Genomic DNA, 17,027 nt, shown 5'->3' with positions numbered 1-17,027 from the left:
ATGAAAACCAGCCGAGTACTAAGGAGTTGAAGGGAAATAAGTGCAAGAAAAGGTGTACAGGAAATCCCCTATATACGAAAGGGTTAGGGACTGAAAAAACCTTTCGTTTATCGATTTTTCGTATATCGAAGCCATTTCCCCCATAGGATTGTTAATAAATAGGGGTTAGGGACCAGCGCCAGCAAAAAAAAAAAAAAACAAACAGTTAAATATAACTATGCTTAAAAGCAATTTACTACTCACAATACAATGAAACGCAAGGCTCATAAATAATTAAAAACAATTACCATTTCCTGTTCCTTTACTGTTATAGAAATGCATTACATATGTTAGGACAATCCCCTCTAACTCGTCACTACAACTCATCACTTAACATTGCCAATGTTTACTTCCCAAGCTGTGAAAGGCCAGTTTCGACTCGTGTCCGAAACACGTGCCAAACAGTACACCACCCACTCAAGCCCCCCAACCCCTCCATCACCCTCACGTTTCCTCACGCTGGCTGGGATGTGTTTGATTCGAGTCGAAGCAAGGGGTTCACAAACTGGCAACGCTAAGTGATGAGCGTTGAAGTGGAGGGACTGGACATGGACACTTGCTGCCTAATCACTGCGAGTGTGCGTGAGGTTGTTGATGGCGCTGGCGACCGATATAGACATCGGGTGCGAAACAGTATGAAACTGTCAGATTTACGTATCTGAAGCATGTCTTTCGTGAACCGAAAATTGTCCTATATTTTTCACTTTCGTATATCCGAATTTTCGTACATCGAGCTTTCGTATATCGGGGATTTCCTGTACTTCATAGTTCACTTAACTCTGATTTTTGTATATGCAATTTCACATTATTGTTACAATTTTAAGCTAGTGTGATGCAGAATTTTCTCAGGAAGATGATGGTGGTCTCAGTTTTTCGTAAAAATGAATGTTAGGGTGGGAGTAAGGTGTGTGAAGTTGTCGGTTTGGGCAGACAATGAGGATGGGGTGGGGCTTAACCCTTTCCTTGCGCGCGGTGCGGACGCGACTATCCCCTCAGGTGCAGTCGGGCAGCCCAATGGGGGGTCTCTTTTAACCTCTGTATCTCAAAAACTATCCATCACAGCTAAAAACCAAAAACACCATTGGAAAGAGGAGGTCCAGATCTATAGGAGTCGGTTATGTATGCCTCTCTTGCGAACGTAAATGCACGTTCAGGGAGTGTTGAATGTTAAATAATGGAGGAACTGAAAGAGAGGAAAGCAGTAGGACTGGATGGAGTCTCAGGTTATGTATTGAAAGAATGCATAAATCAGCTGGTTGGACTGGTATATGATATAAAGTGCTCAATATCAACTGGTAAAGTACCAAAGGAATGGCGGAGGGCTGAGGTGGTCCCTATATATAAAAGCAGAGAAAAGGAAGAACCCCTGAACTACATACCAATATCATTAACCAGTGTAGTTTGTAAAATATGCAAGAAAGTGATAAAGAAACAACGGACAAAATTTCTAGAACACAATATAATTATAGAAAAACAGTATGGCTTTAGAAAAGGGTGCTCATATGTAACAAACTTACTGAGCTATTACTCGAGTGACATACATAATGCAGGAGAGGGACGGATGGGTAGATTGCGTGTACTTTGACCTGAAGAAGGCTTTTGATCCAGGTGATTTTGATTCCAGGTGCATAAAGAAAAACAATGTAAATAATGTATTTGCTAATGACTACTCCTTTTTATAAAAAAAATTAGATAATCACAATATGAAATAGATAATGAAAAGCCGATTATAACTACAAGCTTACAAACGTAAATTAGTAGATGACGTGTCAGCAGTGCCGCTGCTGCATTTACCATTTTTTTTGCTACCTATTTCTGTATGGCGGTATTTATGCATGAGAGCAGTGGTTAGCAAGCTTTTTTGTTTGTTTTTGCCCTTGAGCTGCTTACTGGAAAGAAAAGACAAAAATCTTGAGAAGGCACATTGTTTAGTTTCAAGGGTTGAATTTCAAGCAAATTGAAAATGTTTCTATTACTTAAAATATGTTATTATGCAACATATTACATGTTATTCAAGTTCCTTCTGAAATTTAAGTGAATTTTAACTTGACAGGCCTCACAAGTTCAGCAGTGGTAGCGAAGAGCGGTAATAGCAGTGTCAGCATGAGCACCAACAGCAGCAGCAGCAGCAGCAGCAGCAGCCCACAGATCCCAAGGTCACCATGCACACAACTCCTTGCAACATCTCCTGAACTCCAGACAAAATGTTCATAATCAGGAAGAAGAATATTCATAGTTTTAATTAAAAAATTGTTAAGTTACAAATTGTCATCAACATTTCATGTTTACTGCAAGCTGTTTGTAACAAGTAAAATGGAAAACTGATTTTTGATCATGAAGGTAAAGCTCACATAATGGTGTGTGTGTGTGTGTGTGTGTGTTCATTCATGCATGTGTTCAGGTGTGTTTGTGAGAGAGAGAGATTGATTGAACTGAACAATGATTAGATACCAGAAAGGTACTAGAGTAGTTTAAAGTAACAATAATAATATCTTTCTTATGAAAGAACATTTCTTACCTAGAATCTAGGTGACTACTCTTTAGGTATGTATACTGTATAGACATGACTAGCAGCTTTTTTTCCCATTTTATGTACACACTGTTGTGTTGTATGTATCCATAAAGAATTCAATGTCCTTTAAGAGATATTTTTGTCATATTTTTCAACCCTCTATATCAAGGCTTGTTGTTACTTTTTTTTTTTTGGGGGGGGGAGGGGGGCTTTTGTCAGTAAAGGAGGCAGCTCAATCTATCTATCTATATCTCCAATGCCTTCCTCCCTCGCAGAAACTATACGCTGCCTTCATGGATTTGGTATCTCACTTCCCTCACCACTCGAGCTACCACTATCACCATATATATAATCTTCATCAAGGTCACTATCAGACTGAAAGTCACTCGAATCACTATCCATGAAATCACTAGGGGCTTCATCAAGGGCGCGAGCAAAGTTGGACGTTCGCAAAATATGCTTTGTGCAGCGAGACATCCTCCCTGCACTGCGGTCAGGTCAAGAAAGGGACCCGTACCCTCGGGATCCCTAGAGGCTTGGTGGGGGGTGAAGATCAGTGACTAGAAGGGGTAAAGGTATGAATAGTGTCCTGACAAAGTATGAAAAGCTTCTCAGTCAAAATAAGGCCATAGCGATTTTTCTAAATTGCCATTGTAGATAAACGGTGCTGGCACACAACGTGCGCCTACCCGCCGCTGTAGATATGCGGGGCTGACACCCTGGGGTGATGTCACCACGGGGCAGGGGTGATGTCACCATGGTTGTTCAATATTTATATGGATGGTGTTATTGGAAAAATGAAGGGCAAAGTTGGGGAAGTTGGAGTAAGAATGCTTGATGAGGGAAGGAAGTGGGTACTGAATTCGATATTGTTTGCTGATGACACGGTGCTCATTGCAGAAAATGAAAGTGACACAAAATTTGGTCAGTGTTTTTGATAGTGTCTGTAAAAAGAGAAAGATGAAAGCAAATGTCAACAAAAGTAAAGTGATGGTTTGTGAGCAAAGTAAAAGTGAGGTTGTAGATTTTGTATGCCTATATAGAGTGGAAATTGAATGTGAAAAAGAATGCAAAATAATTTTGAATGGTGAAGAAATGGAGGAGGTCAATGAGTTCAAGTACCTTGGATCAGTTACGTGTGAGCATGGTGGTACGGAGGGAGAGATACGAGAAAGGGCATTGCAGGGAAGAAGGGTGGTAGGGTCTTTGGGACGAATCATGAATGGCAAAAGTGTGAGCATGGAGGTAAAGAGGGATTTGAGAAATACAATAATAGTACCAACCCTCACATATGCAAGTGAAACGTGGGCCTGGAATGAAAGTCAGAGATCTAGAGTGCAGGCAGTGGAAATGAGTTATTTGAGGAGTGCTTGTGGTGTGAGTAGAATGGATGGAATGAGTAATGAAAGTGTGTACGAGCATTTTGGAATGTGTCACGGGTGGAGAGAAGAAATGTAGAGTGGTAGAAGAAGTGAAGTGACAGACTTTAAAGTGGTTTGGCCACATGGAGCGAATGGAGGAGAGCAAGATGAACAGAAGGGTGTATGTGAGTGAGATAGAGGGAGGGAATGCTAGAGGATGACCTCCAGTGAAATGGAGGGATAGGGTGCAAGAGTACATTAGGGAGAGGGGGAAAGATTTTTGAGAAACTCTGAGCAGGCAAGGAGGGAGTGTCTGGATAGAGAAAGTTGGAAACACTTCTGCCGTGGCCATCCCCTGGTGGGAGCTCCTAGGAGCAGGCGTCGATGAAATGAAGATGAGGATGAGGATGAAGAAAATAACCGAGAAAAGTGTAGGCGATGAACAAGAGGGTTTTAGGAAAGGGAGGGGTTGTATAGACCAAATATTTGCACTCAAAATGTTAGTTGAAAAATTCATAGAGAAGGATATGAAGCTGTTTCCTGCATTCATGGACCTGGAGAAGGCATATGACAGGGTTGACAGGAAGGGGTTGTGGGATGTTCTAAGGATGTATGGTGTGGTAAGGCGTTTGCTGGAGGGAATCCGCTCCTTCTACAATGGTGGTTCTCAAACTTTTTACTACCACGCCCCCCTTGTATCTATAGACAAATTTCACTCCCAGATTTAAAAAAAAAAATCCTTTTTGGTCCATTTACTAAGTATGAATTACATTAGTGAGATATTTGACACCACTGTTTTAATGCTACCAGATCTTGAATACAGTCACCCCGCCGTCATGGTCCCACCATCGCGTTTGGCGTATTCATGTCAACTAATTGACCCCCGCTTATACGCTGCCCCAGTTTAGCGTCACGGATGCATTGACGCTAAATAGGAAGGCAGAGAGGAGGAGGAGGCAGAGAGGAGGGGAAGGAGAGAGGAGGGAGGAAGGCAGAGGAGGGAGGGAGGAGGCAGAGAGGACGCGGGAAGGGAGAGAGGAGGGAGGCGGGGCAATGGACGTTAAGGCGGTGTCACACTAGCACTTTTTCCGTCGATTAATGCGATTTCCGTCGATTTTTCATCGTTCCGCATGAACTTATCGCATGAATTTGTCAGACGATCAGGATCGTTTCCGCCTGCAAATTTCCGCCTTTGTTTACATTTCCAAGACCAAGACCGAGACTTTCCGCGTGGCTTCAACCTGTCTCAAACGCTCTCCTGCAGTGACAGCCTTCCTCATCCTGGTGTCACTTCTGGCAATGAGAGGTGTCACTAACTCCAGAAGTCTGTGGTACTGGCTCTTGTCCAACCTGATCCAATTCTTCAAAGTCTCATGATCCTCTAAACTCAGCTCTTTTAACAGCCTGTGGTACACACTTTCTCTTTCCCGACGAGCCAACCATGAGCGCATCCATGCATGCTTTTTGGCTTGTTTAGCTCGTCTAAGTCTCACAATACACAGTATTAGGTTCCGAGCAGCGTATCTTTGCCGCAGCGTGGACTCCATGTTTGTTTATATTCCTTGGTCTGTGCCGACGGAAAGTTTCAGACGAAACACCGTTTGTGTGTGACAGGCCGCAGCCAAGATATCGACGATTTTCAGAAAAACGACGGAAAAAGTTGACGGAAAAAGTGCTAGTGTGACACCGCCTTTAGGTTGCTCCTGAGTGACGTCACGGTTAGACTGTGACGTCATGCTTTCCTATTGGCCAGCAGCTCACTCAGGGACGACTGCTATTGGTCGAGATTTTCTCATAGCAACATTATCCTAAAAAAAAAAAAATTCACGCGCCGCCACACTGCAGTGTTGCCAGATTGGGCTACTTACCGCAAATTGGGCTACTTTTGGGAACGAAAAAAACATGTTTTATATGATGTGTCAGAGGTGACTTCCCCAAATGCATATTTTCCCATAGGGTTATAGTCCCGCCGTTTGCGGTTTCAGCATCAGCTACCAAGTCCGAACGAAATACCATGAACGGCGGGGATGACTGTACATGGTTAGTAAGATATTTGGAACTGCTTCTTAGCTACCAGATCTTGAATACATAGTTAATGAGGTATTTGACACTGCTTCTTAGCTACCACATTTTGAATACGTGGCCGAATGCTTGAGAGTGCACAAGGTAAGTCCCCTTCAATGTTCAGCCGGTTTCTATACTTGGTTTTGATAGCAATGAGCACGGAAAATGCAGTTTCACATAGATACGTGGATCCAAACAGTTAGAATCCGAAGAGCCTGATGTAAGATCAGAGGGTAAACAGGAAGGTACTTGACCCAGAACGTCTCCAAATCCATATCTTTGAAGTCTTCTTTAGCTGCAGAGTTGAACTTCAACTCAAGGAACTCCTCCTGGACTTCATCAGCAACATCAGCTACCTCACATTGAAATGGGTTCCTGATGAATTTCCAGGCTTCACGCTTCTCTTCTATATCTGGGAAGTATCTGATGAATTCTGCTTTCAAGTCACCTAGATGAGTGATTATTTGTTTCTTTAACTCAGAGTCAAGGTTACTGTGAGCGACAGTAGAATCCAAGTTCCTAAAACTGGCTGTATTTCCCTGCTGAATTTGTCACTTTTACTTTGCTCACAAACCATCACTTTACTTTTGTTGACATTTACTTTCAGCTTTCTCCCATGTATGTCCCCAAGCGACTCGTCCTCCTGAACGCGGCGCCGTCACGCTATCCATTCAGCCACCGCCTCCCATGTATGTCCCCAAGCGACTCGTGCTCCTGAACGCGGCGCCGTCACGCTATCCATTCAGCCACCGCCTCCCATGTATGTCCCCAAGCGACTCGTGCACCGCCTCACGTGTGTGTGTGTGTGTGTGTGTTTTAACCCCTCATGTGCGTTTCTCTGTGCACTTTTTCAACCTCATGTGCGTTTCTTCACCTTCATGTGCGTTTTTTCAAGCTGTGTGCGTTTTTTCTTTCATATAAGTAAGTGTGTGTGTGTTTTACCCCTCATGTGCGTTTCTGTGTGCACTTTTTCAACCTCGTGCATTTTTTAACCTTCAACCTGTGTGCGTTTCTTCTTTCATGTATGTGTGTTTGTGTGTGTGTGTGTGTGTTTTACCCCTCATGTGCGCTTTTTTACCTCATGTGCGTTTTTTTTCCCCCATGTACGTTTTTCCATCCCTCGAGTGTGGGTTCCTGACAACACAGAGAACGGGAGCTACACGTACACGGGGGAGGCCAGAAATACGTACACGGCCAAGACTACGTACACGTGTGCGCAGAACTACTCCCTGGACGGGCTCATGTGCGTGTGTACGGACGATGCTGTGCGGACGCCCCAGAAACCTACATGCCTGTGTACGTATATGTAGGTGTGTGTTTTGGTTGTGTGCGTTTTTTTGTAGCTTGTGTGCGTTTTTTTTAAAGTTATGTGCGTTTTTTATGTAGGTGTGTGTCTGTGTGTGTGTGCATATTTTTTTATGTAAGTGTGTGTGCGTTTTTGATACTGTGTACGTTTTTTTGTTTGTGTGTAAGTGTGTGTGTGTGTACGTTTAAGTTCATGTGCGTTGTTTCATGTACACTTTTTCTCCTCCTCCTCCTCCTCCTCCATCCCCTCCTCCTCCCCCTACTCCATCCCCTCCTCCTCCTCCTCCTCCATCCCCTTCTCCAAAACAACATTCATAACAAAATTCAGTCGTAACTGCACGCAAGCGGACAATGTCCAGCGGCTGATGCGACTGTTGGTGCCAGACTTTTTTAATTACTTTTCACTGCTAGAAATTGCCAGGCTACACAATGTCACTCGTTAAGTAACTCATTCAGCGTGAGATTTCTTGGTATATTTTTGGTCCTGTGTGGTGATGCTGCCTAACGTAAACATTGGCAAGAACCTTGTCATTTCCTTCAGTGCTTCCATTACTCCTGAAATATGTTTATAATATTTGTGGGCGATAAACAGCCACAAGGAAGAGCCATTACAAGAATAACTACATTTATATAACAAAAGTGTTGATATTAAGAGGCAGCAGAAACTGTGTCATGGCAGCGATATTGCCGCAGCTCAGACCTAGCAGACACCGCCACTCACGCCAAGTCCGCGAGTCCACCCCTGAAGGAAAATCTCCACGACTACAGTCAAGTTATACAAAGCTCTAAGCCTCCTTCCTCTCCGCCTCCTCCAGCGTCTTGAACTTCATTCCCTCCAATCTGTTCTGGTGTGGCAGACAATTCCTTCCCCGGGTACCATTCTGGCCTCTCTAACCTTTCCTTGTGTGTGTGTGTGTGTGTGTTACCTGCAATAATGTTTCCTTTCATGTAGTAATTCAAGGTCATGTTTCTCAGTAGGTGTTATGGAGGCACTGCCATCTCTGCCTACCACTTTATTGGAAGGCTACACACTTTCTGTAATTCAGTGTTCCTCAAAGAGGCATTAATGTGATATATTCTACATAACATGCTATATAGTGATGGCTCTCTTGTTGACAGGAAGGAAGGCAAGACTCCAGAATGAGCACAGTCCACACCAGTCCAAGAAGGAGCAGAGGGAGTCAGTCCAGGGCCAGCCAGTCCTGTGATGGACCACACACTTTACTACCAAGGACACTTATACACTTATAGTTTACAGTCGAGTTTCTTTAGTTAGTTTTTTTTTTGTCATTTAGTTCTTAGTTAATTTTGTTACTTATTTCTCCATTTATTTATTTATTACTCTCTCTCTCTCTCTCTCTCTCTCTCAGGTCATAAAGTGACCTGCACATCTTCATTTAAGTTGAAATAATACACACTTGGTAATTACTTTTTTATTGATGGAACAAAAACAGGAACACTGGGGAAGGGGGGACTCCTTCATGTGGCTGGGTGGGCATGTGGCTGGGGGTTATGTCAACATCCTGTGGGGATACACCCTGTGGGACCTGTGAGCTGATATATATATATATATATATATATATATATATATATATATATATATATATATATATATATATATATATATATATATATATATATATATATTTATTTATTTATTTATTGGGTGGTCTGAGGTACAGGTAGGGGTGAAAAAATTAGAATTTCTTTTCTCCCGGGTAGTTTTAGGTGCCTATTATAGAGAACTTTTCGCCTGGGGGTCCCCAGACAAGGTGACACCGCTTGGTGTTAACCACTCCAACATAGGGGTGTCATGTTTGCGAGCCACTCACTGTAGCAGAGTCGTCAGGGACACCTTCAAGCCACCGAGAACCTCTTGCTGTGGTCCGCCACAACACCGAGCAAGGACTGAGCTGCTCTTGCCCTTGGTGCCGGTGGCTTCGAGGAAGGCGGGCCTCTTCAGATGAATCCTCTTGGGGACGTCCTCATCTCCATCATCCTAATCGTCATTTTCCTCCATCGCCACAGCCATGGCTTGCTTCGTCTCTGCGGGAACCTTGCAGCTGGTCTGAAAGCTGGGTGACCACTGACTACAGTCGCCTGGCACACTGCGTAGCTGCGTGTGAGTTAGCCAATCAAGTTGACTCGCACTCAGCGACGCAGTGTGCCAGGCGGGTGCAGTCAGTCGTGATTGGCTGGTGGGCTCACCGATCTGCTACAACCGTATAAGAATAACTGAAGTGAATGATGCAATCACACAATGTGGTGTCATCATTCCTTCCCGGGACAAAACAACCGAAAATTCAATCGGCTTGCGCAACCCCTAAATGTTGTCCAATTTTGATGAAATTTTCCTGGGAGAGTTTTCTCCCGGAACGATGCCATAAAACGTCCGGGGAGCAAAAGAAATCAATGGTTGATTTTTATGGACCACCTAATATATATATATATATATATATATATATATATATATATATATATATATATATATATATATATATATATATATATATATATATATATATATATTGTATGTCTATATTGTATGTGTATATCCTGAGTGAATCTGTATGTTGGTATACATCTGTTAGCAGCACTGACAGTATTCAGCACATTGCGTTCATCATTCTCGAGCCTCAAAAACTCTCGCACCAACACAACCAACGACAAAGTTTGCGTTAAAACTGTTGTTTTGTGACGTCCGTTTGTGTTCTTTGACGCAGCTGTCGGCCAGAAAATACCAGAGTGCAATGTGCTGAGTACCATGGTTTGTGTGTGTGTGTGTGTGTGTGTGTGTGTGTGTGTGTGTGTGTGTGTGTGTGTGTGTGTGTGTGCAGATTACACTGTGGAACCTTGAAAGCTTTTGTGAAAATATGAACTAATAAAAATTAAACCAGAAGAAAATACTGTGCTTTTTGTGTTCCTGTGTGTGTGTGTGTGTGTGTGTGTGTGTGTGTGTGTTGTTTCTCTATTCTTTAATTCTTCCTGTTCCTTTTGTTATCTTCTTGTTCTTCCTCCTCCTCTTCTTTGTTCCTCCTCCTTCCTGTCAACAGAAATCTGGAAATAGAAAATTCATCAATGGGAGACTTAAGAAAATAAATAAATGGAAGGAAATGAATGGAAACTATCAAGGGAAGGGAAGGGAAGGAGAGAAGGGAAAGAAGAGGGTGTAGAGGAGAGAGAGAGAAAGAAAGATGGAAATGAAAGAAGGATGGGAGAAAGGGACTTCAAGGTAAGGCAAGGAAATAATGGAGGCAAGTCTTGAGAGAGAGAGACAGAGAGGTACACTAAGAAGAAGAATAAAAAATTGTGACACAAACAATAGGTGATGAGTTAACATGAAAGACTTGCAAAGATATCCATAACACTACCAGCTTAACCTTCATGGAGCTGAGAACTCATTTATACAAGATACCTTACAGTAAAGCCCTCAGTCACTAACCAGGGCTGCCAAGCTGGTGATAGTTACCTGCAGACTAACATGCCATAGAAAATACCCAACATGAAGACAGTGTCCTGTGGCCCACAAAAATAAATGTTGGGATACTGCATCAACAAGTGTCATGACTATTGCACTTCACTTTACACCTGGCCATTTCCACACCTGTCACCTGCCCCATGACAAGTACAGAGGTAGCAGTGTGATTCACTTTACACCTGGCCATTTCCACACCTGTCACCTGCCCCATGACAAGTACAGAGGTAGCAGTGATTTACTTTACACCTGGCCATTTCCACACCTGTCACCTGCCCCATGACAAGTACAGAGGTTTAGTCCGGCAAATCTTAAGTGGCGGCTCTGACGTAGACAGCCCGCTAGACACTGGTGCTATATGTCTCCAACAGACCTCGCGTACCGTGCCTCTCACAACCTTCTCTCTCTCTCTCCCCATGTCTCTCTCTTTCTCTCTCACTCTAGTATAAAAACAAATATGGTTTTTATGACTGATTTTCTATCTGTGAGTGAATACAAAGAAATTTGTACAACACTTGGCAGCGTTGCCACCGCGGCGTTGTCAGCTCAAGTCAACCCAACACACCGCAGTTGCCAGTTGCTCTGCCTGCTTTAATTATCGTATTTCTGCCATTTTTTGGTGTGTGTCTGCCATACAATATCAGCCATATGGCATAATTATGATAAAATATGGAGACTGTACCTGTATATGGAATGCCAGGACCGTCAAGCAAATTCTGATGCGAGTCATCCAGGTAAATGGTGAGGTTCCGGTGGGGAAGGCCAGGGAGTGGGGAAGGAGTGGTCGCTAAGAACATTAAAATATTACACTTTGACCTTATTTCCACATCACCCAAGAGGTAGAGAGTCTTGGTGCATTTTTTAAAGAGGTTTATTATTATTATTATTATTATGCATTGTCGTGCACCATACTCCCCGAATGAGAGTACACCCCTACTTTTCTCGCACACACACACACACACACACACACAGACAGACAGACAGACAGACAGAGATAGAGAGAGAGAGAGAGAGAGAGAGTGTGTGTGTGTGTGTGTGTGTGAGAGAGGCATGGTGTGCGGTCAGTTGGAGACGTGGCAACAGGGTCTAGCAGTCTGTCTACGTCAGAGCCGCCACTTAAGATTTGCCGGACTATAGCAGTACACCCACACACACACACCTGATGTGATAATCTGTTGATGCAGTGGGTTAAAGGAGAAACAAGGCTAAGAGGGGATGACCAACCATCAAGACTTGACCTAATTTTCACAAAAAATGTGAGTTAGATGAAGGAGTCAGTCATGAGTGCCCGTTAGGAAAGAATGGCCATCAACTATGACAGATGAAAACTATGGAAGGATTTGAATACCAAGATGAGGCATATAAGGAAAAAAGGAAAAACTATGCAAAGGAAGATTATTATGTTGGACTCAAGACAGAGAATTGCAACAAAATGGTCCCAGAACTCTCGAATATGACATATGAAGACAAATTGAGGAAGATGGACTTGACGACACTGGAACAAAGAAGGGAGAGAGATTTGATCACACTGTACAAGTTGGTAAATAAGTTTGATGAGGAAAGAGTTGGAAAATTTTGTTTATTGGGCGCAACATCTGTGGTCATATGCCGGAGAGAGACAGAAGGGGAAGGAATTATAGGAGAAGGGAACAGTTGGAAAGTTTGGTTTAGTCAGAGCAACATCTGTGGTCATATGCCGGAGAGAGACAGAAGGGGAAGGAATTATAGGAGAAGGGAACAGTTGGAAAGTTTGGTTTAGTCAGAGCAACATCTGTGGTCATATGCCAGAGAGAGACAGAAGGGGAAGGAATTATAGGAGAAGGGAACAGATCCCAGGAGACAGGACACAACCCCCTATTAATACTTGGTACCCATTCACTGCTGGGAGGACAGGGGCGTAGGGTGTTAGAAAAGCCGCCCAAATTTTTCCACTCCGCCCGGGAATCGAACCTGGGCTCTCTCGGTCGTGAGCCGAGTGTGCTAACCACTACACCACGAAGCCCCCTGTTTGATGAGGTGGATAGAGATGATCTCTTCTTAGCATCACTAACGCAGGGGCTGAGAGGACACGGAAGGAAACTTAATAAAGGAGCCTGTTTAAGTGACTGGAAAAAGTAAAGTTTTTCACATAGAAGTGTTAACACATGGAACAGCTTGCGGGAAGAAGTGGTGGAGTATGTGGAGTTGGAAAGGATACAGAGAACCGCAACTAAAATGGTCCCAGAACAGATTGAGGGAGATGGACTTGACGACATGGACACTAAACCCTTCATAGAGCACCCTGGTGGTGGTGTTGGTGGTGGTGGTGGTGGTGAATGGTGTTGAGTGGTGGTGTATTTCAAGGTGGTGTTGTTCTTGTTCTTGTTTTTTGTTGCAGTAGTTACGAGCGAAAGGTGGTGGTGGTGGTGGTGATTGGTGTTGATGTCCTCGCTGGTGGTGTTGAGCCTTGGGATTGGTGAGTGTTGTCAAATCCACCACCTGGTTGGCTTTCTGGAAGGTGCATCGATGGACCAACGCTGTCAGCGACCTGACATCTTCACGTTGAAATAATAATAATAATAATAATAATAATAATAATAATAACAAATATGATAGAGGTAATTTACTATACCAGTGTAAGCTATGAAAAAATAAAAATTGTAGTAAATAATAATAATAATAATAATAATAATAATAATAATAATAATAATAACAAAATGTGTACTGTTGAGGAATGGGTAGCCTATTATTTTTGAGACCCTGACTATTTATTTCTGTGCAAGACATAATATTTACTATGGAGGCAATGTTACTTTCTATGTACCACTAAATGAGAGACTTTTCAGTGCCTGGGGCCCCCCAGCACACGATATCCCTGTTGTGGACCACATGAAACGCCCTGAATTTTCTCTTTTCTACACTCTCACACGACCACAGTGTGTAACTAAACACACGAGAAATTAATCCAGACAAGGAAAGGTTTGCCGCCCTGGGATTAAATCGGCGCCCACCGAGACGGGAGAGCCGCGTAGTACTCCTTAACCAGTCTGTCTAAGACTGGCCCCTCTGAGCTATGGGAGGCTCATACTACACACAGCTCTAACCTATCTTAATGCTCTGCCCCCCTCAGCTCCCTCTATTTTCCTTAGGTCCCTGTACAGCCTTCAGGGACAAAAAATATTGGTTTTGACAAGCGGACAGGCGTGTTTATGTCACAAGGGGTGTATTTTTTATTTTCAAAATCCCCCCATAAATAAGCATTCTGGGAGATTTTATACTTCAAAAATATAATTTCCCAGGAATCCAAGAAACACAACACTGTTTATGTCATAACTCAGGAAGTATAAGTCCTACGTGCATCAAACTTTGGTCACTTCTGTTATGCCTATAGGCCATGTTGTAACCAAAAATTGGTAACTCTAGCTTAATATTAAAGGATTTTGTCAACACATTTGTTATAGGCCTTTGCCGGTAGCAATTACCTAACCCACTGGGGGTCCTCGGCACATCAACAGCAGGCCTCTTCCTCCACTTGTCTAGTACTGATTTGTTTCTAATACTCAGTTATAGCTTATCCATGCTTAGGCCTACCCTGAAAACCTACCAGTAAACTAACTTCAAACATACCTATCTAAAACATCTTTTTCAATAACATTTTCCTTCTTCAGTGTAGGAAATGAAGATGGCACGTCACATCAGTAAGTAAATTATATCGTACTAAGATACCTTAGTGTGGTGATTGTGGTGGTAGTGGTTGTGGTGGTGGTGGTAGTGATTGTGGTTGTGGTGGTAGTGGTTGTGGTGGTAGTGGTGGTGGTGGTGGTGGTAGTGGTGGTGGTGGTGGTGGTAGTGGTGGTGGTTGTGGTGGTAGTGGTTGTGGTGGTAGTGGTTGTGGTGGTAGTGGTGTGGTGGTAGTGGTGGTGGTGTAGGGGAAGGGCACTTTCGTCATATGAAGGCTTCTCTGCGGTTTTTCTTCCTTTCCCTGGCCGTCACTGTACTCTCCACCTTCTTCTTACAGGCTGTGGATCTTCTCTTCATTGTAGGTTGAAGGAAAACACGAGAAAAAGTAATGTTTATGTCACTACACAGGCCGGCCCTTGAATCTACTCTTCTTCTTCTTCTTTTAGGCATGATGCCAGCCGGACCAAATTGTTGTGCCGCAATGTTAAAATTATGGAATTTGCCTATAAATTATGGCAGAGTCTGTGTATGAATTATGGCAGTAATATGGCAACGTGATTAACTCAATTTATTAAAGCTAAGATAGACACCCAAGTATTTGTAACAATGGACACGATCGAGTTTGGCGTCATTGATACGTGGCGCCCGACACACTCTATCTGGCAACTGATTGAAATTTAGTTTTGGATTCATTAACAACTAGACCCATAGAAGTGCACAAGTCTTAAGCTGGTGGAGGGCTAAAGTAAGCGTCCGTGGAGCATTACACTGAGGAAGTATATCATCAGCATATATAAAAACTTCTGTGCCCTGAGGAAAGGGGTACTGTGCAATTTTGTCCATGAGAATATTGTTATGCCGGACGTGTTACTTGGGTTCCGTGTCGCCGTCAGGAGACTCCGTGGGAGGGAGATATGTAAACACTTTGCACAGCTTCGGTAGTTTAATATTCTTCCTTAGTAGTACACTTCACTCGGACTCTTCACTTACCACTAGCTTACTATGACTGGGACTGGCCCTCTCTCGCCCTCTTCTCCTATATATATCCAGAACAGTACAGTCTAGAATATTACAGTATATTTCAGATCATACAAGAACATGTAGCAAAAATATATGCGAGTTGGCAACACTTCCCGCCTGGCGCCTGGCCGCGCCCCGTGGGGCGCGGACGGCTCGCCTTGCTCCCCACCCCTTTGCTCGTTCCTCCGGGAGCCTTCTAGAGGCCTATGGTCGCCGGGGGAAGCTTCCAGCACAACAATATTAAAGAGCAAAGGACTAAGGACCCCTCCCTGTGGAGTGCCCAATTCAAAACTCCCTTCAGCAGAGCATGGAACCACGTATCCTATCATACAAATAGTCTTTGAGCCACCCCAGTAATTTCCCTTTAACGCCCTTTAAAATAAGTAGTTCCAATATAACCTCTTTATTGGCTCTGTCAAAGGCACCTTTGAGGTCAATGAAAGCACGACAAACAGCACCTGCAGAACTTAGCACTGAATAAAGCAGTCACCAGTCCCTTCATAAGGCCATACAGATTCCGTGACATGGTATCTTCCACTTATACAGTCAAGCGCCTAAGTAGTAGGTATCCTTTCCGTCATCTTACACAGACAGCTAGTTAAGGAAATAGGTCTAAAGTTACCATCACCCTTAGGGATGGGAATGATCGCAGCAGTTTTCCAGGCAGATGGATAGGCTTTGTGAGTTGTAAGACATGTTAAACAAATCTAAGATAGGTTATCTTTTATGACTAGTAAGGCATTGATAACATCATAAGTGAGCCCATCAGGAGCTGTAGACTTGCCCGATATGACTGCACAAAGCAGTTCGTCACGGGTTATGGGTACACAGGTATACCATCAAGAAGTGACAAGTTGTATTGAACGCTGGCTAGTCTGCGTCGCCTGTGGCAGCCTAGGGCAGCTCTGTGAGCAGCAGGTAAGCTAGCAAGTGCCGAGGCTGTAGCCCAGTGTTTAACAATGCACGCGCCTTCCAAGCTGGGTCAGGATCACTGGCGAGGGGCCGGCCCCGACCTCTCACCCGATTTACATGACGGCAAATTCCTGTTGTGGATTTTGTGGCACGTCCATCATTTAAAAAGGCACCCCAATATTCTTTTCTCACTTGTTGACGGAGTTCAGTCAAGTGACGGGCAACAGTAGTCATGGCAGCGCGAGCATCTAGATTGGCGGCATCTTGCTGCCAGGGTATATGGCGTCCTGGCATAGATATTAATTACTACGGGTACACACCGTTGACCTGGAAAGAATCCCGCTGTGCCCAATAAAGTCCTCAATTGTACAAACAAGTCCCTGATACCTGCATCAGGAAAGGTGCCCTTTGTGCCAGCATACCAGGCACTGACCCAGGTGACAAGATGAGACACACTGAGCCTTCGTCTCCGGACAAAAGGAGCCGAGACAATGGGGAGGGTCGATCGTCTCCAAAGCGAAATGATCACTGAGAAGATAATGAAGGAGGACAGTGCTAGCAGAGGCATGTTGATAAGAGCCACATAATCGAGTCTACCACCTTGCACATGAGTCGGGACACTATCACCGGTAAGCATAATTGCACCAGTAGAGTCAAGAAGTGCCTTCCATCTAATACC

The 17,027-nt window shown here is 43.7% G+C and overlaps 1 protein-coding gene across 7 annotated transcripts in view; it reads left to right on the top strand.

Moving 5' to 3' along the window:
- LOC126980729 (uncharacterized) overlaps positions 1 to 2,681 on the top strand; it is a 57,020-nt gene extending 54,339 nt beyond the window's left edge. For all 7 annotated transcript variants that reach the window (XM_050831010.1, XM_050831014.1, XM_050831015.1 and 4 more), the window contains one exon: positions 2,093 to 2,681. In XM_050831010.1, the coding sequence (XP_050686967.1) occupies positions 2,093 to 2,253 (161 nt within the window). In that variant the 3' untranslated portion in view covers positions 2,254 to 2,681. The remainder of the gene's footprint in view (positions 1 to 2,092) is intronic.
- The last annotated feature ends 14,346 nt before the right edge of the window (positions 2,682 to 17,027 follow it).

The sequence above is a fragment of the Eriocheir sinensis genome, chromosome 45 (genome assembly GCF_024679095.1).
Source record: "Eriocheir sinensis breed Jianghai 21 chromosome 45, ASM2467909v1, whole genome shotgun sequence".
Taxonomy (NCBI): domain Eukaryota; kingdom Metazoa; phylum Arthropoda; class Malacostraca; order Decapoda; family Varunidae; genus Eriocheir; species Eriocheir sinensis.
The sequence above is the reverse complement of the archived record's forward strand: the minus strand, read 5'-3'. Positions and strand labels throughout refer to the sequence as shown.